The sequence below is a fragment of the Camelus dromedarius genome, chromosome 14 (assembly GCF_036321535.1).
Source record: "Camelus dromedarius isolate mCamDro1 chromosome 14, mCamDro1.pat, whole genome shotgun sequence".
Lineage (NCBI taxonomy): Eukaryota > Metazoa > Chordata > Mammalia > Artiodactyla > Camelidae > Camelus > Camelus dromedarius.
In genome coordinates this window covers 20,676,637-20,702,958 of record NC_087449.1, presented here as the reverse complement: position 1 = coordinate 20,702,958, position 26,322 = coordinate 20,676,637, and the positions used below count along the sequence as shown (strand labels likewise).

Here is a 26,322-nt window from a genome sequence, read left to right as displayed (position 1 = left end):
GCATGCAGGCCCCTACTCCCAAAACATACAGAGCTAATGGATCCCATCACTTTTTCCCACAGAGACTGGATGTGGTTTCAGAATCCTTCTCCATACAAAGTTCTAGGGAACCACCACCAACAGACCAGAGTTGAAATCTATTTGCCAGCCCTGCCAGACTGTCTCTCTAGTCTCCCCCAGATCCACCAAGCACCGTTTGCTTCAGCCACAGCACATGCCACGTGGTTTCCTAAACACGCAACACTTCCACACTGTGTGCCTTTGCGTCTGCTGTTCCCTCTCCCTAGAATAATCTTCTTTTCCGTGTGGCGCTCACTCCTACCCACTCTGCACGATCCAGATCACGCTCGCCTCCCCAGGCTAATGTGGATGCCTCTCTTCTGTGTTCTTGAAGTACCTTGCACCTGGGACTTTATCATGTCAGACCATGCTTGCTAATTGCTTGTCTCTCTCCCTGACTAAAATTAAATTCTTCGAGAGCAGAGGTCATGTTTGATTTCACTTTGTGTCTCAGGCAGCTGGCACAGAGCCTGCACACTAGCTGTTCAATAAACGTACAAGAACAAATGTTCTAGTCGCTGCACTAGGCTTCAGGGACACCAAAGAGAATAATGTGTAAGAGCAGGAAACGTTTACTGAATGTTCCTATATGCCAGGTCCTCTTCCAAGCACTTTACGTGGATTGTCTTATTCAAACCCACCAGCAACAACCCTTCCAGGGGGGTTCTGTGATTAGCCCTCCTTTTGTTAATTGAGGAAACGAAGACACACAGAGAAGCCAGTAACTCCTCCAAGGTGATGCCCAGCCAGAGAGTCTGGTTCCCGAGTTCCTAACTGTTCTGTTCCACTGCCTGGGCCCTGCGTGGACCCTGTCTTCACAGAGTTCAAAGGCTGGTAGAGGGAGACAGGCAGGTACGTGATGAATCACTATATAGCATCGGAGGATTATAACAGATGTTTGTGCACAGGGAGGGAGGGAGGGGGTGGACCACAGAAGATTAATGTGGTTGGGGTAGAGGGACAGGTGTTCAGGGAAGGTTTCGCTAAAGAAGTGGTATTCAAATTAGGTTTGAAAGACTAAGAAGAGCACATGAGATGGAGATGAAGGGAGGGGTGCTCTTGGCAGGAGGAAGACGACGTGCAGCACGCACTACCGGGGGGGGAAGCAACGTGACGTTTGGGGACCGGGACCAGCTATATACTTTGTGAAGCCCAGGACAAAATGGAAATGCAGAACCCCTTGCTCACAAATGATTAAGAATTTCAAAACAGGGATAGCAGAGCATTAAATCACACCACCCTTGTAAGTGCAGGGCACAGTTCGCTTGTCCGTGAAGCCAGACTGCCGGGCACCATAAATGCTTCAGCATTGCTGTAACAAGAAGTACCTGGGGCAGAAGCACTTTATGAGGCAGGAAATGACACTGCTGAGGTCAGCAGAGGTCAGATCATTTGCCCTGCTAAGCAGCCTGGACTTTGCCCCGTCGTTAACAAGAGGCCAGAGGAGGCTACTCAGCGGGAGCAGGGTAACCTGATGGGAGTCATTTGCGAAAAGATACTTCCGGCCCTCTTGATGGGCGTAGATGGAGGATGAGAGGGAAGCACCGCAGCAGTAGCAATTAAATGGGACCAGAGAGGCGCAAGTCTTGAACTTGGCCTTTCCAGGGGGTGTCTGAGAAAGGTGGATCTGAGAGATGAGTAGGAGGCACAGCTGGCAGGAGTTAACACTCGAGGTGCACAAGGAGCCTGCAAGGAAAGAGAAATGGACCAAAGGCTCAACCAAGGATGTGGGGCTCAAGAGAACACGTCACTGTTTTGCTTAGGTCTACCAGACCCACTGAAAGCTGTGCATGAGATGGTTATTTAGCATCATTTATAGCAGGGACACCCCCAACCCTTGTACAAACTATAAGAAATCAAGTCCTTGTGCTGATTTCCATTTCTGCAACTCCCACAAGCAAAGAGGCACATGAAGAGTCTATTTATTTGCTTCTTGATCTCCTTCCAAAGAACCATGGCTTTTTGGGTCACTCAAGTGTTTCCCATGAAACAGAAAAAGAAATGATCCTGAAACCCATCTAATGTGATTTCTCAACTGCCAAACTGTTCCCAAAAAGCTTCGTGAGTTCTCTTTGGTTTTCTGGTACTGCTTGAATGTGATCTCCAATATAATAAGGATAAAATTAAATTAACACATTGGTATTTGGAAATAGAAGTTCAATGTAAATACAGTAATGTCAATTTAATTTACGTGAAGACAGGAAACACCCAGTTCCTGGGAGGATGACAGTGATTCACAGAACTTCTGTGTTCACACTGCTTCTCCTTAATCCTCTAATGGTATTTTCTTCTATTCAGTTTTTCAAGGTTTTCAACCCATTTGTAGAAATTATCCTAATCATGCTAACTTCCCTTTCACCTATTTGCTGATTAAACTTAGGGAACCAGAATATCAACAGACACAGACTTAAAGAGTGAAACCATGGATCTGCTCATAATCAACTTTGTTAAATAACAGTTTTTGAAAATGGGAACACTGCAGATTGTAATTGGGTTTATTCTCTAGTTCCAAGGCTGACACTTAAAAAAAAGAAAATTAAGCTGGAGGTATAGCTCAGTGGTAGACCATATGCTTAGCATGCAGTAGGTCCTGGGTTCAACCCCCAGCACCTCCATTAAAAAATAAATAAATAAACAAACTTAATTTTAAAAGAATTGAAATATAGTTGATTTACAATGTTGTGTTAGTCTCTAGTATACAGTATAGTGATTCAGTTTATACATATGTATATATATATTCTTTTTCATTATAGGTTATTACAAAAATTTCTTTAATGATCTAAGCACTCCTAAAGAGGACAGCAGTCATCTAACAATATGACACCAGTTGGGCAGCTTGGTGTAGCTGAAGGGTCATGGGCATTCGTGGGACAAGGGTTGGTACAGGTGTGATCTTGGTCAGGTTATCTAATCTCCCTGATCCTGGGTGTAAAGTGGGATTTCTATCTGCATTGCAAGTTTAATAGGGGACTGAGTGAGCTCGCAGAGGTGTAAATCAGTTGTCCCAAAGCAGACCTTCAATAAAGTGAGGTTCCTGAGTAGCCTGTTCTTATGTCTTGTAGAGAAAATTAAGTGATATTTGATACCTCTATACTCTCTACCCAGTTTTAATTGGTTGGTTCTGAGAATACCTGAGTAGATTTCTTCCCTTTGGGTGTAACCAGGTGGGAAGATGCTTACGGATCCCAGCTTCAGAACCCCAGCAAGTCACTGAGGCTGGAATCTGCTCTGCCAGGGTCAGAACTTGAGACAACCCACGACTGGCACAGGGAAACTCAGAATCTTTATCTTCCAAACAGCCTTTCTTTCTGTCCCAGGAACTGCTTTTTAGCCTTCACGTTCAGTCCTTATTAGCAATTTCCCCAGAAGTCTCCCCCACCTCCCTGACCTCTCTGCTCTGTCAGATCCCCTGTGGTCAACTCTCATAGCAACCTGTAACTGTTTCTTCGTAGAATTTAGCACAATTATAACTGAGCAATCAATTCTGTAATTAGTTGATTCATGTGTATTTCCTTCAAAGCATGTGAATTCCTCTGGAACTCCATCTTGTTCATTACTTGTGGGCCTGTTCCTGGGGCATGCTCTTGCACATAGTAGGTACTTAACAACTACATATGACTGAATGACTGGGTGCTGGGTCCTTGTTAACTGATAAACAGTAGTAGTCATAGTTATACATGATACAGTTTAGCTTGCTTGATTCATGTGTGTACACTTTGTAGAGGACTAGTCTTCATACCCAAGGATGTTTGTGATTGGTAGTCAGTACACTACATGTATTGAATTGCTTTTCTCATGGCTACGGTTAGGGTTAGGGGATGGATTTGTGCATATCCAGCTATACTCTCTTGCTTAATAATTGTAGTATCTGCCATTGGACAAGTTGGGTGAGACAAATGACTCTCTCTCAAGGATGGCATGGCCTCATATAGTGGACAAGTGAGGAGAAGAATAGAAATGAGAGACACCTTCCAAATCCACTGTGGTGGTACCTTTAAACTCACCTATAGAAGCTGAGTACACCTGAGAGTGACTTTTGGTGGGTTCCCAGCAATGGAGCCAATAACTGGGTGGTGGAGGAAAGCAATTAACAGTGAGAAATTACCACAGAGAAGACATTGAATCCGCTGGCATTGATACTATTCCCCAACTAAGTTGAAGAAACTGAGGTTCAGAAATTTTAAGAAAAGTTTCCAAAGACAGATTTAGGATCCAAAATAAAGACAACTGATAGACAGAGATGCAAAGAAAATACTGGAAAAGGGGCAAGGAAGAAAATAACAGGGGGAAATAGAGAGTAATAGGATGGGGGCCCGGTCTGCAGACGCTAGGGACAGCCTCATTTTTCTAAGACATTATAATTGTAATAACCGGCTCTGTGACCCGTTTGCTCTCCCTAATATCCATCCCATTATTCTTAAAAGGCAAAAACTCAAGGTATGTGGACTAGGAGGTGGGAAAAAGACAACCCCACCTTAGAGCTAGAATTATCAGTAATCACCTTAGTCGGGATGAATTATCAGATACCTGACAAGGATGTGAGGATGGGTGAAAGAAAAGGAGGCGTGTGGGCAAGATCAAGAAAAAGTGCCCAAGAGAACAGGTTGTGGGCATAAAAATCCTTCCACCATCACCATTTTGCCCTACACCAGCCATTCTAAATCACCACTTTTCACCTTAGGTATGCAGTGGACATGTTACAGATACATGGTCTGAGCTCTGCCCAACAGAGGTCTGACCTCACCATGGTCAGTCCATGAGCTTGGCTTCTTCTGTATAACAATCTGAGAGAAAAACATTAAATGGTTCCACCATCACCAAACTAACTCATGCCAGGACCTAGAGTCACTCTTAACACCTCTACTCATATATTCATCAGAGCCAATCATTTGTTAAGGTCCAGTTCTCTCTCTGAATATGTCTTAACTCCATTTCTTTTCACTCCCTCTGCAGCCACCCTCTCCAAGACCCTGAAATCCCTCTTACACTGTTACAGCAGCCTCTTGACTGGTCTTTCTATGCCTGCTCTTGCCTTTGTCCAAGCTATTCTCTCTGCCCAAGATCCAGAATAGCATTTTGAAACATATAATTAAAATTAAAATTAAAATTAAAATCCTTCAATGGCTCCCTATTGTTTGGGGGATAAAATCCCCAATCCATCTGACAACCAGCAAGGTCCCATCTGCCTCGACTGGTCCTTGGCTAACTCTGATGTCCTACCTCCTGCTTCCTCACCCCTCGCTGATCTGGCCTTCTCTCAGTTCTTCAGGCTCACCAAGCTCCTTCCCTTTCAACCTCCCACTTTTTCCATTTAATTAACATTTTTCCCGTTAATATCCATCTTCCTGACAAGACACATTGAAACCCGCATGAGGTTAGGGGCCCTGTCTACCATTTTCAAGGGCCATGGTCTACCATTCCATGTCCAGAGCCCAGCACAATCCATGGTGTATAGTAAGAGGTCAATAAATACTTGTTGGAAGAGTAAACAAGTATTTGTTGACTGAGTAAATGAATGATAGTATCCACTTATTCAGTTCACAAATATTCATTGAGTCAGAACCTCTGGCAGGCAGTGTGTAAGGCAGCGAGCATACAGTGAACAAAAATAACAGTCCCTGAGCCCTTAGAGCTTATAGTCCAATAGACTTTCTCCCTTTTTCTCCTGGAATGAAATAACGGATCTAAGATCTTATAAAATCTTATACGATAATCTTGCTCTTCTTTGAGTTTTCTTGAGCTACATGATTTAGCTTTTAAATTCTCTCTCCTAAGCTCTTGCTCTGTTATTTTTCTCACCTCCTCATGGACAAGGTAAGATACTTGAAGGCAGGGAACTGTTTCAACTTTTTTTTTTTTTTTTTAGTCCTATCTCAGTTTACCGAGAAATTTCTTTAAAAACAAAACAAAAACAACTGTGCTGTGTATTTTAGTTAACAAGTGATAGGCACACCTGTATGTTAGAAATCAGAACAGTGGTTGTATGGGATGTGGGCATTGACTGGAAAGGGGTTAGAGAGCAGCTTTCTGGGGCAATGGCAAGGTTATACGTCCTCATTGGGTTATATCATTATTGAGATTATATTTCAATTGGGTTGTGTGAGTGTGTACATTTGCCAAAATGCATCAAATCGTATGATCCATGTCTTTCACTGAAGATAAATCTACTTCTATTAAAAATACTTTTTTCTCCTTTTAAAAATACTTTTTAAAAGTAACATATACTTATTATATGAAACACAATCAAATAAAAGTACACAAAAATAAGAAAATCAAAATGACCTGTAATCCCATCACTCAAAGAGGAACGTTGTTTACATTGTCATGTGTGTCCTCCCAAATTATTTTATTTTTTACACACAAACACACAATATGGATTCATACAGAATGTAGTGGCGGGGAGGGTATAGCTCAAGCAGTAGAGTGCGTGTTTAGCAAGCACAAGGTCCTGGGTTCAATCCCTGGTACCTTCTCTAAAATTAAATACACCTAATTACCTTTCCTAGCACCCCCTCCCCCCCCAAAAAAGAATGTAGTGCCTCCTAATTTTTTTTGATAATCAGTACACTGAGAACATACATAAAAGTTTCTTTATAATTACTTCTTACAGGATTAATTTGCTAAACTAAGTAAAAATCAGGATCCTAACTTTGTTTCCAAAACTTTTAAAGCCTATGATATTCCATCATCATCACCAACAATAATACTGGCTGAATGTGAAATGCCATCCCTAGAGTGGTTTCTTGACCAAGAATGATCTTCAGACTGTGGTGCTAAGATTGCTAAATCTTGACTACCAGATGATCACTAACAGTAAATCTTTAAGCTGTTTCCAGATTTACGATCAGCTTTAACTAAGAACAGTCTAGTGACTAAGTACATTAAACATCACCTCAGAATCGATTCTTCTGTCCTCATCAGATTATTAAGCTGTTACAAGATCCAATTTATGGCATGTTACCCTTATATTTATTGTTTAATTTGTGTAGATTCTAATCCAGTACAGGGACCCCTATAATTGTATGGCTAGACTGCTGTGATCTACAGCTCCATAAAATTTACCACAGCATGAGATCACACACGCAAATCTCACATTTATATCAGGCATTCAAACCACATCAAACTTAAGGCACAATATTTGAAGTCAACAAAGCCACAGCCCACCTCTAACACTTCCTAAAAATCTATTGCTAAATCTAGTTCACCAAGAAGACATCTGGGTAAATATTCTAGCGTGTCCTTTGTTAGTTTCCTGATGGTGGTACACAGACTCAGACAGAAGAATTATTTGAAACTACCCAGAAAATTAGAAAAGTACGGACTAGAAGCAAAGATCTGTGAGAAAGAGAAATGTCTTTAGCTTTACACTTCTGGCAAGCGATAAAAGGCAGCTTTAGTGACAGCAGCCAGATGGAGATCAAATGACAACTGTGAGTTCATAATGGTCTCCAGCATTCTGGCAAGCACAGGGGCAGTAGGGGAAGTGGGAGGGATCAGCTTTACTGGTACTACAAGCCAATCTGGTGCACATCAGCGTTATCTGACGTCAGCTAAAACCAGTTCTGAGGCACTACATCGGGACCAGCTGCTAGATACTGAAAGTGCCCTGACCTGGCTCTGTGTGCTCCCCGAGCGCTCGCTCATAACATTTACAGAACGCGACCAGTTAATTTATGTTCCCTACAGCAGGGAGGACCCAGATGTTGAAGCTGCAGTTGCTGATTTGAAAGGAGTTCACAAATACAGGAAGCTCTCAGAGGATAAAAGAAACATTAAGGGTATTCTACAGTTTGGGAAACGCATTGTTCTGTATTAAAACACACACACACACACACACACACACACACACACACACACACACACACACACACTCACACATGAGAAAGTTTTCAAGAACATCAAGCCCTGTTCCTTAGCATGCTGAACTATATCATTCAGGCTATCAAAACTGCACAAAGATCTAAGGTACACAAATAGGGGAAGTTTACTTCATCTGTATTTAGAGACAGGAACACATATACTGGATTCATCTGTGGCTGTATGAAAATGCAGGGGGATTTTTCACAAAATTAGGTGAAGACAGGGAAGCCCAGTACTTCTACCACCAGCAAGGATGCCCCAAATGTTAGAGAAAATGAAAATAAAATATTTTATTTAGATGAAAGAATTGGAAAATGGGTGTCATAGAATTTACACTCATGGCATTCTATGTGCCATGCTCTGTAAGTGTGTACTTCTATTATCTCACTTCATCATAATAAACTGATGAGATAGGTACTATTATTACTCAGGAAAGAGACAAGAGAGGTTAAGTGATTTGCCCAAGCCTGCCTCGAGAGTCTGCACTCTGAGTACTATGCTGTGGGGCTGCGTGAACTCCAGCTGTCCTAGAGGACGATGATCTGCGGTGAAGGTGAGATCTGGAGTCTCACAAATGTGCATTTGCATCCTGGCTCTGCCACTTAGCTATGGGTCCTTTGCGCTGGTAACTAGCTTAACCTCTCCAATAGGCCACCGCTTCTTCAGCAATAACATGAATCTTAATTTTTTTTAAGTGGAGGTACTGGGGATTGAACCCAGGACCTTGTGCATACTAAGCATGTACACTACCACTGAGCTATACCCTCCCCCCTCAAGCAATAGCATGAAGATTATAGTATCTACCTCAAAGATGGTCGTGGGAATCAAGTGACGTCATATAAATAAAAAGTTCCAAGCATATGATAAGCATTTAACAAATTAGCTGCTTTTATTGTTAAATCACAAGTCTAGTTAGAAATCTTCTGAAACATCCCAGAAGCCAACTTCTGCTGCAAACAGATTTTAGGAGAAATTCTAAAGGGTTATATATGGGTTGAAAATTTGACATCTCGGTTTCTTTTTTTTTTTTTTCCCCCAGTGAGGGGAGGTAATTAAGTTTATTTGTTTATTTATTTTTAGAGGAGGTAGTGGGGAAGGAACCCAGGACCTTGTGCACACTAAGCATGTACTCTACTGCTTGAACTACACCCTCCCCGGTGACATCTCAGATTCTTGAAAATTCTTGCTAGTAAGGGTTTTAGGTTAAAAGGAAGGACTTTCATTAATTAAAAAAAAAAACACCTCTGAAAAGAGTGAAGGGATATTTATCCATGTCATGGATGATGAGAAGTCACTTGAGAAAAAGTAAGTTGCAGAGTACTGCCAAAAGCCTGCGTTTGAAGGCTCCTCACAGCTAGACACAAAGACGTCAGGATTTACACTGTGGCTGGATTTGAGACGCGTATAGCTTCAAGATCACAGATGGACTTGTTTTGATAGTTTATGTAAAAGATATAAACCCAAACTTATAAAATGGAGTAGAGGGTCCAGTTGCTAGGGGTAATGAGAGACACACCAAATTAACCAAACTTAATTCAGATGGTCATTAAACAATGACCCCACCTGGTTTTCAGTCGTTTTACCATCTGTTATAGCTGTTGCTTCTCAGACGGGAGAGTTCCCACTAACTCCCAGGTGCGACCTGTTTATTAAGACACAGTGCCAAATCATACTCCATAGCATTTGGTAACTAGGCAATATATTAAGGTTAATAAGGCAAGCTGTAACATAATCTCTACTAACCTGTTGAAATGGATTGAGATTTTTAAAAAATTGGTACCAGAGAAGAGGAATAGGAATATGTTTTTAATTCTGTAGACAGATTATCTGGTGATTAAACTTTTTAGGCTCAGAAAAATAGCTTTTTTATGGTAAAATAAGATAGTAAAAGTTGTGATGGCTGCTGAAAAATATAGAATAATTATTAGAATAACAAAATTATTTAGCAAAATAATGGTAGAGCTGGAAGAGTCTTACAGGACAAGCTTTTCAGTTTCCAGTTGTGACCAATGTGTGTCTCAAACCCTGCAGCCCCCTGTCCCTCAGCCCCACCCCCACCCCCACCTGGCCACTTCAGCCAGGACACTTTTGCTTTTATTTATCTATATGTGGGATTATGCCTACTATTTCTTTTGTGGAAAGAGAGTTCTCTTCATATATATATGTATATATATGTCAAGTGTATACACATATTGCCGTATATAGTGACAGCTGAAGGAAATTTCCACAGAGTAAGAATTTACTGCACACACAACAAGATGGCATTAAGTACTGCACACTACAAGATGGCATTAAGGGTACTATATGAGGTTTTGATGCTACATAACAAGTGTGTGTGTGTATATATATATATATATATATACTGGACAAATGAGGAAACCGAGGTATGAAATGGGTAAACAATCTTAAGATCGGGCATTATTCAATCCACATTCTTAGAAGGACATCAATTTAGATTTATCAAGCTGGCTGTGCACACAAAGTAGCCATATAGATCTTAGTTTTATAGCATCATTTCAAAACATCCCTAAGATACAGACACAAACTATAAAGAGTCAAATGAATCTATAGACAGGCATTCTTGTATTTGATGGTGAATCTTTTTCAAAATAGGGAGGACGCCTTACCAAGGGTGATGTTCCAGCTGAGAAAGCAAAATCCCTGACACATTTCTGCTTAGTGGCCAGCGATACTAATAGGCCCTTCTCCTCCTATGTCTTAAGGGGATGAGCTAGAGCATATGGCAAAAATCCTTATAGGTCAACGACAGAATGTTAAACACAATCCATCACTTTGCCACAAACTGATATGGTCCATGAAGCAGAGGAGTAAAGTGTTCATAATGGACAGTCAGATAACAGTCTGCTCACTGCATTCTTCGGTTACTAAAAATGAGGCTACTTTAGACCTTTACAATATAAAGTCAAACAGTAGCCAGAGGACTGTCAGACAGCCTCCCAGAGCAACCATCCAGAAATGGGTGCTTCAAAAGACCGTGTCCTAGACACTCTTTAAAAGATCAGAGTCTTACAGGGTTTAATCGTAAATTGTCCTTTTTTAATATTTAATATCTTCCAGACCTTGAGACTGACATTCCACTGCCAAAGTAAAGGAGGACCAAAGCGAAATATAAGAATGCATATTATTAACAGAATAGATCTTACAAGCAATTTCAAACTAGAAGCTCTACTGGCAGAAATTTCCAGTGAATAGAGATTAAATGCTTACAAGCACTAAAGCCAGAGAAAGAGGTAAAAGTTCAGATAGTAATAAAGAAAGCTCTTATTTTCCTTTACGCCTTACTTCTTTTGTTTGCAGTCTCCTAAATATTACTCAATGCCTTTAATTTCATCTCTATTTGTGTTTCTTGTATGTTGCTTATATAACAAAACACCCTATCTCTGCTCTTTTAAATCTCCCACTTCAAAACTCACCTTCATAAAACCTTTCAAGGTTGTTTTCCTCATCATTATAATCTCTTTATGCTACATTGAAAGAACAAGACTTAAAGCTTGGCAATTAAGCACCTTTTAATCTATTGGGTTTTATACGTGTATACACTACAGACTGATAGAGGTCACAAATCCTTAGTTACAGAATGGGCCAGTTTATAGCTCCTGAAAAAAATATTTAAAAAATCATTGCAGGGGAGGGTAATAGCTCAGTGGTAGAGTGCATGCTTAGCATGCATGAGGTCCTGGGTTCAATCCCCAGTACTTCCATTAAAAAAAATAATAATAATTTAAAAAATCATTGGGGTGGGGTGAAGAGTGTATGAAGAAGAACATAAAATGTAGATAAGGGTATACAACCCTCTGTAATTATAACAGTACAACCAATAGAACTAGGATTCAATCAAAAATGGTTTCTAATATATAAGAAAATATATAGCTTTATGTTCCAGTTCATTATTTACATCTTTAAATCTGTATAACTTATTAATTCAACAATATCTGATTCAATAAATATTTATTAAGGGTATACTCTGTGCAATGCACTATTCTAACTACTTAGGGATCAAACAGTGAACAAAACAAATTCTACTCCATTGAACTTATACTTAGGGAGTAGAGTGGGCAAGAGAGAGGAACCAGATAATAAAGACAATATATAAGACAAGTATAATATGTATCTTAGAAAGTTTTTAAAAAGAGAGAGAACAGGGTCTAGGGGATCTGCAATGCCAGGAGTGAACAGGGTTGGCCTCACTGAGAAGAGAACTTGACAGGAGAGAGCTTTGTGGTGATCTGGAGAAAGAATATTTCTGGCTTGTAGTCAATGCAAAGGCCCTGAGGCAAAAGAAAGGCCCATGTGGCTTGAGAGAAATGGGCATGGGGAAGAGTTATAAAAGATGAGGTTGGAGTAGGCATTCAATATTTCTTAAATAACTGTTTAATAGAGATATAATTCTCATTCTCTACAATTCACCCTACATGTACTATTCAGTGGTTTTTAATATATTAATAGAGTTGTGCAATTATCACCACCATTACTATTGGAACATTTTCATCACAGTGAATAGATTTTTGTAGGATCTTTTAAACCTTAGTGAGGACTTGGCTTTGACTCTAAGTGAAAAGAAGAGCCATTGGTAAGTTTGGGTTGGATCCATGGCTGGGATTTGACTTGCTTTGTCTAGCCTTACTTTGGCTGCTGGAGGTGAGCAGAAGGGGGGTGAAAGCAGAGAGAGAGAAACTAGTTGTTGCAGCTGTCCAAGTGGGAGACGATGGTGGTGGTGGTGGCAGCCCTGAGAAATGGTTGGATTATTTTACATTTTGAAGTAAGCTGATAGGATTTGCTGATGGACTGGATGTGGGTGGTGAAGAAAGGAAGTCAAGGATGATACCATGGCTCAGGGGCTGAGCAATGGGAAGAATGGAGTTGCCATTGACCTAGAGGAGGACAATCAGGAGGCCAACTTTGTCATTCTAAATTTGAGATGCTTACTGTATATTGAGCCAGAGATTGTGAGTAAGCCTGAGGTTCAGAAGAGATGACTGACCAGATTGGAAGGATACTGGGGAGTCATTAGCTTATAAATATTTAAGGCTATGAGACTCAATGAGGTCACCAAGAGAGTGAGTGTAGACAGAGAAGGACTAAGCTGTTAAGAGTTAGGAAGAAGAAAATTTTACAATGAAGTGGATGGTGAAAAGAATCACTTCTTCTATTTCAGAGATAGAAAATTCAGAAACCTGGTCAAAGTGCCAGAACAAAATACCAATGGCCAACTACCAACCCAGACCACCTATATTCTCACCTTTGATTAGTCCACCAAGCGGAGACATTCACAGAGAGAACATTCCTACTGCGACAGAAACCTTCTGACCCACACTCAACCCAGCCGAGAGGTGGGGAAATGGGGTGAGGGAGGTCCTTGAAAGGTGTCCTAGCAAGTCTTTTCATTTGACACCTTAACTGGCTGGCTCCTGCACGGCTGGTGACATGTGAGCAGCGGGTGGCAACACAGGGGGTTAGCCTAAACCTCAAAGCAACACCATGACTCCATTGCCCTGAATAGTGACAGCTGAAGGAAATTTCCATAGGGTAAGAATTTATTGCACACACAACAAGATGGCATTAAGGGTACTATATGAGGTTTTGATGCTACATAACAAAATAACGCAAACTTAATGGTTTAAAAAAACATATTTATTATCTCACACCTTCTGTCTGTCAGAAGTCTGGGCATGGCTTAGCTGGGTTCTCCTCTTAGGGTCTTACAAGGCTAAAGTCAGTGTTGCTCAGTCTACCTTCTCATCTGTAGGCTTGAGTAGGGAAGGATCTACTTCCAAGCTCCCTCCAGTTGTTGGCAAAATCCATTTCCTTGCAGCTGTTGAACTGAGGAAGTTTGCCTCTTCAAACCAGCAATGGAGAAAGAAAGCCTCTGATGTTTCCATGCTCTCTTCAGAGAAAACCTAGGCCTGCTTCTAAAGAGCTCACCTGATTCGATCAGGCCCACCTAGCTTAATCTCATTTTTGATTAACTCAAAGTCAACTAAAAAGGGACCTTAGTTATACCTGCAAAATCCTTTCACCTTTGTCAGGGACTGAAACATAATTATGGGTGTGATAGCCCAACAGCACTGCCATACTCTATTGGTAAGAAGCCAGGGACAGGTTCTGCCCACACTCAAGGGATAAGAATAACACCGAGCTTAACACCAGAGGTTAGAGATCATTGAGGCCATCTCAGAATTTGCCTACACTGTGATGGCCCAAGAAACTAAACATTTATATTAGATTCAAATGGAAATATTGATCCTAAGAAGTGATATATTTTTAGGTATAAAGTATATCTTGTTTGAATGATCTTCTCTGGGAAAAAAAAAAGTGGCGGGGGGTGGGGAGGGAATTTAGAGTCTGCCTTTAAAAACTAACTTTACCAAATTTACACAAAAAATACATTAGGAACCTTATGATTTTTAACAATAAAATATAATATAGTTCTAGGTAGGTGTTAAATACATTTGTTATAGGCTAATCGATCTTCTTAATGTGAACGATGATCTGTCTAATAGTGAAACATAAAGCATCATATGTCTTTCAGATGTTAAAGGACTGACTAATTTTTGAAAGAAAAAGATATCATTCTGCAGTGTAGAACCATTATAGGAATATATGTATGATAAAAGTGAAGAAAATATCAAAAAGACTTTTTTTTTGAAGTACAATTTACAATGCTGTGTTAATTTCTGGATTTCTGGTGTATAGCACAGTAATTGATTTATTCTTATACATATATATATTCCTTTTCATATTCTTTTTCATTATAGGTCATTACAAGCTTTTGAATATAGTTCCCTGTGCTATACAGTAGGACTTTGTTGTTTATCTATTTTATATATAGTAGTTAATATCTGCAAATCCTGAACTCCCAATTTATCCCTCCCTACCCTCTTTCCTCCTGGTAACCATAGTTTGTTTTCTATGTCTGTGAGTCTGTCTCTGTTTTATAAATAAGCTCATTCATGTCTCTTTTTTTTTAAGATTCCACATATACGTGATATAATATGATATTTTTCTTTCTCTTTCTGGCTTACTTCTCTTAGTATGACAATCCCCAGGTCCATCTATGTTGCTGCAAATAGCATTATTTTATTCTTTTTTATGGCTGAGTAGTATTCCATCACATATATATGAGATATATATATCCCCCACAACTTCTTTATCCAGTTATCTGTTGATTGACATTTAGGTTGTTTCTCTGTCTTTGTTATTGTAAACAATGCTGCTATAAACACTGGGGTGCATGTATCTTTTCAATTAGATTTTCCTTCAGCTATATGCCCAGGAGTGAGATTGCTGGATCATAGGGTAAGTCTATTTTCAGTTTTCTAAGAAATCTCCATACTGTTTTCTATAATGGCTGCACCAAATTACATTCCCACCAACAGTAGACAAGGGTTCCTTTTTCTCCATAGCTAAGTGGTAGAGCTCATGCTTAGCATGCATGAGGTCCTGGGTTCAATCCCCAGTTACTCCAATAAAAAGAAAAGAAAAGAAATGGATCAAAAAGACTCAATGTGCAAAGCAGGTAGCAGTGCTAAAATAATTTAACAATTCTTGAGTACATATTTTCATCTGATTTCCAAATATAACCGGTTAGCATCCTTATAAATATTACTGGAAGTTCATTCCAGTCCTGTGCCGTTAAAGTACCTGGTGTAGTTTTAAAAATGATTTTACATGTTGGAGTTATTTTTTAAGATACACATATGTATATACACACACATATATTATATATCTATATATCTAGGGATATTCCTCTGATAATTTGTACCATCCTCCTCCAGGACTAATAAACATCTGTGAACCATACCATCTACGATCAACCTAATGTATAACAGCAATCTAGCTGTAGCTAAATGCAGCTTCTACTTCCAGTTGGGAACACCAGCTTTGAAAATAATCACTAATGAAACATTGTAGATAGACTCAGCAATGAGGCAAAACGATGTAACATAGCTGAGTCAGAAAGTATGACAAATGAGTATTTTTGCATACTGGAAGACTAGGCTTATCTCACAGAGAACAACCCATAACACTTGAACAAATCACTTTCCCATGAGACCCAATATAGAATGCAATATAGTTTTTGAGTGGGGGACTAGGCTGATATTAAGAGGTAATCCTTTTATAGTGCATTTTTACTGCATATAGTTGGCCTGGGTGGGGCATTACTAGGGCTGTGGTTCATTTGAATTGGCATAACAATAGGCGGGTTCTACTGTCCTACAGTTTCCGTTCAGATGACTAAAGTCATGGGACTCTCAGCATAGCTGGCTGATGACAGTGCATACTATTTTGTCCCCAAATCCAGTTCAAGCATGGATATAGCAATTAGACAAGTACTTTAAAGGCAAAGGACCAGAAACTGTACAATTCTTGGTATATTGTAGGACATCAAAGCAGTTTTTTGGAAGTAGAGTTATGGGAAACATATTGAGAGAATTCAGGCATTGCAAAGCACTGCAGGATTCTGGGATCTTATTCAACTCTCAATTCTAGTCAACTCAATGAACACTGACTGTGTTTCTACGAAACGCAGAAATTGTGCTAGGTGCCAAGAACACCAAGTTGATGAAGTCACAGTCCCTGCTGTCAAGAAACTCACTCATTTCCCTAATTTTGTGTCAGCTTGCTGTGATCACACTTTCTTCTAAAAAACTTTGAAGAAATACCTAGTAGATAGAACCTTGGAGTTCCACAGAACACAGTTCAACAATCTCCAGATGATGACTCAGGCCAGATTGCATAATTCAGATTTTGTTTGCAGATCTGAAAGTGCTTCAGCTCCTGCCTAAACTTCAGTCTAAAGGAATTCTTTAACAAAGACACTCCGTGTGAGAATTTAAGGTATAGATATGAAATATACCTTACACGCCTGGGTATATTATACATTGGTCAGCACCATTCCTTTACCCATTGTCCCTTGCTGACAAAGCAGTTAGGGATTAAGTGCAAAATGGCAGCGCAAATAAATGAACCAGAAAACCTACCTAACATTTTCCTTTTCCACTAAATTAAGAGCAAGAGAACTGGAGAATATTTTGTCTAGAATGACACAAACATACGGGTGCAAAAACTCCTGTGTAGCTTGGCAAAAAATTACTTCTGTGACCTTTGAACGCTGATGTTAATAATGCAAGGATGGTTTTGAATGCAAGCATATGGGAGCATTTTCACCACTTTTGGTGACTTCAGTAGGTTTAACACATACTTTTGCATTTATTGCATAAACTCATAAAGCAAAGTAAAGTACCCTCAACCTGTTCAGTGAAAGTCTATACATTCAAGTTTGCTTTTCAAAAGTGTATAACTGCTGCTTTCTTTCCACCCACAGATTGCCATTATCTCAAAGGTGAAATTTTAGCATATGACTAAAAGGTCCTGTAGCAGCAGCTTCATGATTCAGCATCTAACATCAATAATTCACAGTGAGATCACAGGCTCCCTGTGGAAGATAGTGACATACTTGCTTGCCTTATGAAAGGAAGTTGAGGGCTTTTTGAATTTAGATGTGTAGCTTGTGTGGGTGTCAGACATTTGTCTCTTAGCTGGTGCCGTGCAGAAGGATTCTCCTTTGGGAAAGACTCTGAGAAAGGAGAATTGGAGTTGTAAGGCTAGGATACACATGTGTGGTAACCAGCTCCTCCTGAACACGATTTTCCAGAGTTACCGTGGGCAGGTGGGAAGCCTTGCTGCTTTCTGTGGAAAAGATTCCACAGAATCTTGGTTCCCTGCCACTACCAAACACAAATGTGTTGATTTTTCTTTTTTGAGCTTCCAACCCTTGCAACCTTCCAAAAATAAATCAAACCAGCCATCAGGGCACCAAAATAATACTACTACTAATAAACAGCTTTGCCTAGACTTACATAAACAACACTTCTGAGGTAAACTTTGCCCCAGAGGTCTGGACACACTCTTTTTATGTAACCGGCTTACTAATAATTACTAGACTTGGGTGCATTAATCCTGAAAATAGATTTTCATGGAAGCCCCCCAAAACAAAAGCCATGAAACAAATTTTTAAAAAATGAGCCCCAACTAGAGAAACACTTAGCAGCCTGCTCCAACCCTATCTGAAGTCATCTCCCACCCCTCAACTCCCGCCACTGCAAAGACCTCCCCTCCTACCCATCCCGCCCTCAGGAAGAGTCCACTGGGAACCCGGTCCTCCTCTAGCCCCGCCCTACCCCCCTCCTGCCCCCGCCCTCTAGGCGCGCCTTGCGCATGACTCCTCCCCCTTCCGCTCCTTTCAGCCTGGTTCCAGGAGCTCGGGTCAAATTATCGGGAGCAGGCTTATTTGCATAGCCCAATGGCTGTGCGTATGCAAATGAGGCAGGCGGTGGTTGGCTGGTGGGTGGCAGAATAAATCCTGCGAGCCGGGCCTTTGTCCTTCAGTGGCTGTGAGGCAGCTGCCGTGTCGGTGTTGTGGTCCGTGGCAAAGCGGGGAGGGGCCGAGAGCCGGTGGGCGAGCGAGCTGGGCGGCAGGGGCGGACGGCGCGGCGGCAGCGGGCGCTGGAAGAGCCTGCGAGGGAGTGCAGAGAGCAGGCGCCCGCGTACCCGCGGTGGCAGGAGCAGCCCGCAAGCCGCTCTCTCTCTGTGGGGGACCTGCAGTTGCAATATGACTTTGGAGGAATTCTCGGCTGGAGAGCAGAAGACCGAAAGGTAGGTCGGCCGGAGGCTCTTCTTGAACTCTGCTTGCCCACCGCGCGCACCCCAGTGCTGCCAGGCTGTGCAAGGTTTGCCCGGGAGCGAGCGGTTAAAAGTTTGCAGAGGGCACCTCTTCTTTTTTCCTCGGCGGGGACACTTCAGAAGCGCGCGTGGCCAGAAAGAGCGTGCCTGGTCGAGCCCCTCCGAGACTTTGCAAAGGGCACAAGTAACCATCCCTGCCCCTGCGGCTCCTACCCTCGCGGCTCCTGCCCTCGGGAAAGGGAGGCGGGTGACACTCTCGGGGCTTCCCACAGGACGCGCGGCCTCTGGACGTGCGAGAGGTCATGGAAGTGACAGCTGGGCGAGCCCGGGGTTTGCAGAAGGCCCAGGTGCGCGGTGGCGCGTGCCCTCGGGAGAGAGAGTCGCGGTGCAGGGCGAGGGGGCGACGACGGTTCGGAGGGGCTTCGGGCTGACGGGACCCCCTTGCTCTGTCTGCGTGTAGGATGGATAAGGTGGGGGATGCCCTCGAGGAAGTGCTCAGCAAAGCCCTGAGTCAGCGCACCATCACCGTCGGGGTGTACGAGGCGGCCAAACTGCTCAATGTGTAAGTGGGACCCCAACGTGTCCCTCGCGGCTCCACTAACCGCCCTGGCCCGGGGAGGTCGCCTTTGCGGGGCGCTCCTCGCGCTGCAGCGCCGCTTCCTGCTGTTTTCCATCTGCCCCTCGGCTGCCTGTCTCAGGGACAGCGAGCGGGCTGGGGCACGACCCCGGGGACCCGGGCAGCGGTGGGGGGCGGGGGTGCGGGCGCCCACGCGGCGAGTTGGGCCTTTGGGCTCACCAGCCCCGCCCCTGCCCTCAGCGACCCCGATAACGTGGTGCTGTGTCTGCTGGCGGCGGACGAGGACGACGACAGGGACGTGGCTCTGCAGATCCACTTCACCCTGATCCAGGCGTTCTGCTGCGAGAACGACATCGACATCCTGCGCGTCAGCAACCCGGGCCGGCTGGCGGAGCTCCTGCTTCTGGAGACCGACGCGGGCCCCGCGGCGAGCGAGGGCGCAGAGCAGCCCCCGGACCTGCACTGCGTGCTGGTGACGGTAAGGGAGAAGGGGACTGCGGGCAGGTCGGGGTTAGAGTCCTGGCAGGAAATCGACAAGAGCTGAGAGTCGGCTGACTGCGGATCTGGGATGGGTGGGGGTCAAGAGTTGGGCGCCTTTGCCCCATTAAAGAGTAGCTGGACTTTCAGCCGAGATGTGCTAGTTTCATCACCAGGATTTTCTCTGGTACAGAACATGTCTAAGCACGTTGGAGGCTGCCAGAAGCGGAAGAGATCCTTGTGAGTCAGCATTGTCAGCCCAGCTACTCCCTACCTACATCTGCACTACCTCCCGTGACTAATTCCTTTAGCAGGGCAGATTAGATAAAGCCAAATAAATTCCTGGCTCACCCTCATTAAGGAGTCAGCTTCATTCTCGCCAGTCAAAGCTAAAAATAGAAATGGTGTAGGAGAGAGACCTTATTAATTCCCTAGAAATACATTAAGAGAATGATGTGGAAATTTTTTCTTCGCAATCTTGCATTTTTTTCAGTGGAGCTTTTTCCCCCCAGTAAAAACCTTTTGTAGGTAGATAACTTGTGTTTACAGAGGTAAAAGTGATCGTTTTGTCTTTTAGATTTCACTCCTTTTGGACTGATCTTGTTAAGTGGCAGCCTAATTATTCTGTTACTCCTGAAAAATACTACTCTCCCTTTTGGGAGGATAACAGGTGGCAACTCTAGGTAACTGCTCTGCAGCTCTCACCTCCTGGTAGCACAGCATGGAAGTATTTCTCAAAGTTGCTTCACTCAGGTCTCTGTCCACATACAAGTTTGGTAGCACAAGCCTGTGAATAATACTCTTATGCAAAACAATAAATATTAACATGCAAACATATTATATGGCTCAGTGGGTTGCATGTGTTTATACTTTGCAGAGTGTAGCTTAGTAGAGAATTACCTTTAACGGTTTTACAGGAAACCCAGCTACCTAGAATAAATTTTATTTTTTTATGGTTGTAACTGGTCTCCATGTCACACAGCCAAAGTAATAGAATGTTCAAGCATCTTCCCCTCAAAAATGGTGTAATTATTAGGAAATGCTGATTTTTTAAATAGTAAATTTATTTTCCTGAATTTGTCCCCAGAATCCACATTCATCACAGTGGAAGGATCCTGCCTTAAGTCAACTTATTTGTTTTTGCCGGGAAAGCCGCTACATGGATCAGTGGGTTCCAGTGATTAATCTCCCTGAACGGTGATGGCATCTGAATGAAAATAACTGAACCAAATTGCACTGAAGTTTTGAAATACCTTTGTAGTTACTCAAGCAGTTACTCCCAACACTGATGCAAGGATTACAGAAACTGATGTCAAGGGGCTGAGTGAGTTCAACTACGTGTTCTGGGAGCCCGGAGATAGATGACTTTGCAGATGGAAAGAGGTAAAAATGAAGAAGGAAGCTGTGTTGAGACAGAAACACAAGTCAAAAGGAACAAAAATTACAAAGAACCACGCAGGAAGGAAAACAAAACTATGTATTAATTTAGGATCGTTGAGTTACATTTAAATAAACCAAATATGCTTTGTTAAAGTTTAAATGTGCAGCAGTAGTGTGGGTATTTTTGGTTCATATGCCCTCAAGTCAAAGAAAAGCAGAAAGGGTTAATCCTATTTTAAAACCATATTTTATTGTATTTTGATGAGATGTTAAATTCTCAAAGTTTTATTATAAATTGTACTAAGTTATTTTGTGACATGAAAGGTTATTTATGCTATAAATTTTTGGAAACACAATACCTACAATAAACTGGTATGGAATAATTGCATCATTTCTTAATGTGTGCTTTTGTTTCTTTTTACTTGGACTTTATTTTGAACGAGTTTTTTAATACGGAAAAATTAAAACCCTCCTGAAATGATATACATTATGTATATATATAGTATACATGTGTCTATATTATATAAATGGTGTGTATATATGTATGCATATATATTTTTCCCACTTTTAAACATTTGGGCTGGACATGGCATGATTTTGCTTTTTCATTTATTATTTAATGGAAATTTTACCGATGCCCTGCTCTACTATAATTTTGCTTTTTAATTTATTATTTAACAGGTATTTTACTGGTACCAGCTCTACCTGCTCATCCAAAGTCAGAAAAACAAAGGTGATTTAAAAGGAGTTGGAGTTAGGGAAAAGTGTTAGAAATTGCACTTGATGAACCTGAATAAATCCTTACATTTCAGTGCTATTAGTGCTATAAGAAGATTATATGCAACATGTTAAGGAAGCAATGAGGAAAGAGTGACCGAAGCTACCTGTAGGACCAGTGAAGTTCTTGGGGAGAGATCATTTTATTTGGATCTTAAACCAGGAAGAGGTTATTGCTAGCAGTAGTTTCTGAAAAAGTGTGGCGGCCTGAAAGACCAAAACTTGTTCAGGGGACAAAGAGGGATTCTGTGTGCCTCTGGTGTAAAAAGATAAGGGAGAGATAAGGTTGAAAAGGTAGGTGGGGATTAGGCCCAGACTGAAGGGCATTCTGTGTCACCTTAGCATTTGGGCTTCCTTCTGTAAACTTTGGCCAATCTGCAGAGGCCTTCACGCAGGGAGTGACGTGATCAGTGTTCTAGGAAGATAACACTGGGGACTGGAAGACGGGTTACTGGGATAAGCAGCCGTAGGTAAGAAGGCCAATTAGAAAATGACTGTAACAGTCCAAGGCTGTGCCCTGTGCAGAGGCATGTTCAGGGAACAAGCAGCCTGCCAAAGATTCCGGTGCCTTCCAGCTGTCTGCTACAGTTCTAAGGGGTTTGGTTAAATTATATCAGATGGGAGAGATGGAAGAAAAGAGCAGAAGAAATAAAAGACTTCAGCAGAAGAGACATTTTTACTTGGAACAGTCACTTGATAAATTAACTGCAACAATCTCTTGAAGATACAGCCAAAGAAAGCAAAAAAACAAACAAAACCTACTGAGGTGAGGCCTAACATAGCTTTAGTCCACAGGATTTTTCTTTGCCTTCTTCTCAAACCATACCCCCCAGGGCTCCCCTGCCGCCTGTCTCCCATCCTTGTCATGACTCCAGGCAATCAGGCAAAAGTAGAAACAGAAGAGAAAAACCAGCTAACAGTAACAACAACAAAAAAAGCCCTCCAAGTTTCTGCCTATCTTAGGAATAACACAGGCCGCTGAGCCCTTCACCTTGCAATTAAGTTTCTGTTTTTCCACATCTGCTAGAAATGTGGGTTTTCAGGCCTTGTTTAGACTTGTTGCATCTTACTTAAGCCAGGGCCCAATCCAAAACATAACTGATATTTAATACTCATTTCTTACATTATCAAAAGATTGAGAGCAGTGCATTTTAAACAGAATTTTTTTTAAACCTTCCCACTAAAGTAAAAAAATATTTCCAATCCTTTTTCACAACTACTTCATGAAAAACCCTTCTGCAGAGATGAGAGAATTAAACTAGGAAGGCTGAGTGGAGAGGAGCAAGATGACTTGATGGAAAGAGCAGCCAGTGTTAGTTCCACATTCCTTTTTCCTCATCTGCAAAAAAGATAAAATCTCCCATCTTGCAGAGTTGTTCCTCTCCTACAAGACTGTAACTTCCTGAAAGGTCAGAACCAATAAGTGTAGTCCAGTACTTAGCACACTTCTCAGCGCACAGTGAGTATTGAATGAATATTTGTTGACTAAATGATTTAGAAATAATGAATGCAAACTACCTGGCGTATGGCAGGTACTCAATATGGTGTGTCTGTTACTAAAACTTAGGCGACAGCAATCAGAAAATTTTTGAGGCATCAGAGAAATTCATTGCTTGTAACATGGTATATATATTGGAAGGAAAGCGTCTTGAATCTGTATTCTAAATTCATAGTGTTTAGAGATAGAAAGTGGTAGTATACATTCCTCAGATGGTTTTGTTTCAGGAAAAATTTCAACAACGAATGCAATGTTGTTTTGGTTTTTAAATTTTAACTGTTGTTATTCTTTCCTGATTGAACACAACACAAAATTAACATGGCACTGAAAAATCCAGTCACGAAACAGTTAATTGTAAACAAGTGTGCAATCACCTGGGCAGATGCTACCTCTAAAGGATGCTAGTATCTTTCAGTTGTGGCTTTAAATGCCATTAAACCTACTTATTGCAAGTAGGTAGAAATGTTGCAAAAGGAACAAAAATCCCCTCCTCTACCTGAGGTGTGTTGTTTGTGGAAAATACCTACTTTTTCCACTGGCAACTTCACCCCAGTGTCAAAAATAGCACTGCCTCCTCCTTTCCACAGTTCACCAAGGCCCTCAGTAAGTGAAACTTCTGTAGCGAAAGGACTCATGAAGGCCACAAAATTTCATTTCCTGTAATAGGTATTTTATTTCCCAAACAAAAAAGGGTCATTACTAGGAAAAAGCTGTTTGCATATGTCAATTGGAAGTATTTCCAAAGCACGTTTTGAGATGCCTTACTGGAACACTTGTGAAGTCGTTGTTTCTTCAGTTTTCAACTGTATGGGTTAAATTTTATTCGTTGATAAGCGGGGAAAGGCTGCAAGCAAGGAAGTGTGTTTCCTTCAAACGAATAAAACTCTCAATGGCATGATTTAACACCAGGCTGGTGTCCCTCAAATTGAGTAGAACATTTTTTTTTTCTTTCCTTTTTAACAGTCCTTAGATAAACATAAGAAACTCTGTGAGAAGGCTGTGTTCATGAAGACCACCAAGAAGTACTTAGTGCATACTCTGGGCAAGGGGCTATGCTGGTTGTATTGAAGTCTACAAAAACTCAGACACATACTCTGGCTCTGAGGAGTTCACGGTCTGGTGAAGCAATGAGATGCACACATCAACAGATACAATCCAAAGAAAAAAGTGTCCGGAACATAAGAAGGGCCCAGAGAACTGCGATGGGAATCCAAAGGGTAGACATTTCTGGAGGGCACATGGGGATGACATGGAGAAAAAGATTGTAAGTTCTTTGATCAGAAGCTAGCATCGTATTTTGCAAGCTGCACAAATTACTTAATTGATTGAATATGGAATAGAATGCTTGGTGCTGCGGCGAATTCACATATGTAGCCTGTAAGGAGGGTTTGTCCTTAAGAAGTTTATCATCAAATAAGGAAATCAAGATTAGCAATTCACTTCTTTAGCACTATTTATGGAAAGCCTATCATGTAGCTGGCATGGTGTTAGGTCCCGGGGCTGCAAAAGTGAAAAAGTAAGGTCTCTCCCTTTAAGGATGTGCACAATTTAGAGCAGAAGACTGACACCTGCGATGCAGGGCGACGTGTGATGACGTGTGACGTTCAAGGCCGACGTGTTCCTGGGGGCCGGGAAGGTTTGCCAGATCCAGGGTGACCCAGAGGATGAGGAGACATGAAGGGGACTTATTCCAGGAGGAGAACGGCAGCTCTGGAGGGTAGGAACCCGAGGTATGTTTGGGGCGAGCTTCCGGGGCAACTCACAGGGCTTGCTACAGGCTGAGCACAGCTCTAAGCACTTTACAGGAACTTACTAGCACTCACAACCACTCGGTGGAAATAAATACTATCATTGCCTCTATTTTGAAGGTGAAGAGACTGATACACAGAGAGAGAAATTTGTCCAGAGTCTGTTAGTAAGTGGTGAATCTGAGATGCACACCGAGGCCCTGGAATCCATACTCTCCAATGACAGGTGGTGAAGTGGGAAAAGGTGGTAGGAAGCAGATCATAAAAGACCCTGCAAACCAGCCCCCTTTTTTGGTAGGAGATAGAAAGCCATTTAAAAATAGCTGCTGGGAGGGGAGAGGATAGCTCAGTGGTAGAGCACATGCTTGCAGTCCTGGGTTCAATCCCCAGTACCTCCATTAAAAAACAACAACAACAACAACAAAAAAACTGTTAAAACTGAGAAAAGAGGCAGTGTGCTATTACCACCACGAGAGAGGCAAGGAAAAGACGAAAATTATGGCTCATGAAGTCCTAATGCGAGGTTGGAAACTGGCAGCCACGAGAACTGTGGCTCATAGAAATTTTTTTGAATCAATTGTCAACATGTAAACATGGAGAAATTTCTTAGAAAAACCTTGATTTCCATTGTCTCTTGAAAAGTTGCCCTACGTGGCAGCAGCGGCCCACATTCTGCATGACAGTGTTTGGCCGGGGCTGAGGGGAGGCTCCTTCCTTGTAGACAAGGATTTCTAGTTTTCCACAGACCTCCCTCCTCCCTATTGTGAACTCGAGCCTGCCGGACTCAGGCTTCCCTTCCTAATCCTTTTAGGCATGTGGGGTCTACCCTTCATTCCCCAACAACAAATCTCTCTCAGTCTGGGGCTCAGATTCTTCCTGTGTAAAATGAGTTACTTGCACTATCAGAATTTCTCACATTGTTCCGATGATAATGGAGACCTAGGGATGTTTGTAAAAATACAGCTTCAAGACCCCTTCCCAGGAGCTTCAGATTAAGTGGGGCTGGGAAAAGTCTGTATTTTTTTTCTTTTAACAAGTACTTCAGGCAATTCTTATTATCAGGGAAGTCTGAGAAACACTGAGCGCTTTCTTGGAGTTCTTCCAGCTGAGACTCAGCAGAACCACTCTTTACAAATCTCGAGGGAGGGAGAGAGGACAGTTTTCACCTGATCAGTTTCCAGGCTCCCTGATGTCAGCCCACCAGGAGTGGAGGAATACACATTTCTCTGCAAATCTTGAAG

At 42.0% G+C, this 26,322-nt stretch overlaps 1 protein-coding gene across 1 annotated transcript; it reads left to right on the top strand.

Moving 5' to 3' along the window:
* The first annotated feature begins 18,280 nt into the window (after positions 1-18,280).
* On the top strand, positions 18,281-21,446 carry GADD45A (growth arrest and DNA damage inducible alpha). The gene is made up of 4 exons (XM_010989011.3): positions 18,281-18,597; positions 19,085-19,186; positions 19,442-19,679; positions 20,766-21,446. Exons 1-4 carry the CDS (start codon positions 18,554-18,556, stop codon positions 20,877-20,879), a joined length of 498 nt encoding a protein of 165 aa, XP_010987313.1. The 5' UTR covers positions 18,281-18,553; the 3' UTR covers positions 20,880-21,446.
* The last annotated feature ends 4,876 nt before the right edge of the window (positions 21,447-26,322 follow it).

What these genes read in the sequence shown, in the direction of transcription:
- GADD45A (XM_010989011.3), top strand. Translation starts at nt 18,554, where the DNA reads ATGACTTTGGAGGAATTCTCGGCTGGAGAGCAGAAGACCGAAAG. An exon ending in GCGGCCAAACTGCTCAATGT is followed by an intron (nt 19,187 to 19,441) that starts GTAAGTGGGACC and finishes CCCTGCCCTCAG; the next exon opens with CGACCCCGATAACGTGGTGC. An exon ending in TGCACTGCGTGCTGGTGACG is followed by an intron (nt 19,680 to 20,765) that starts GTAAGGGAGAAG and finishes ATTTGTCCCCAG; the next exon opens with AATCCACATTCATCACAGTG.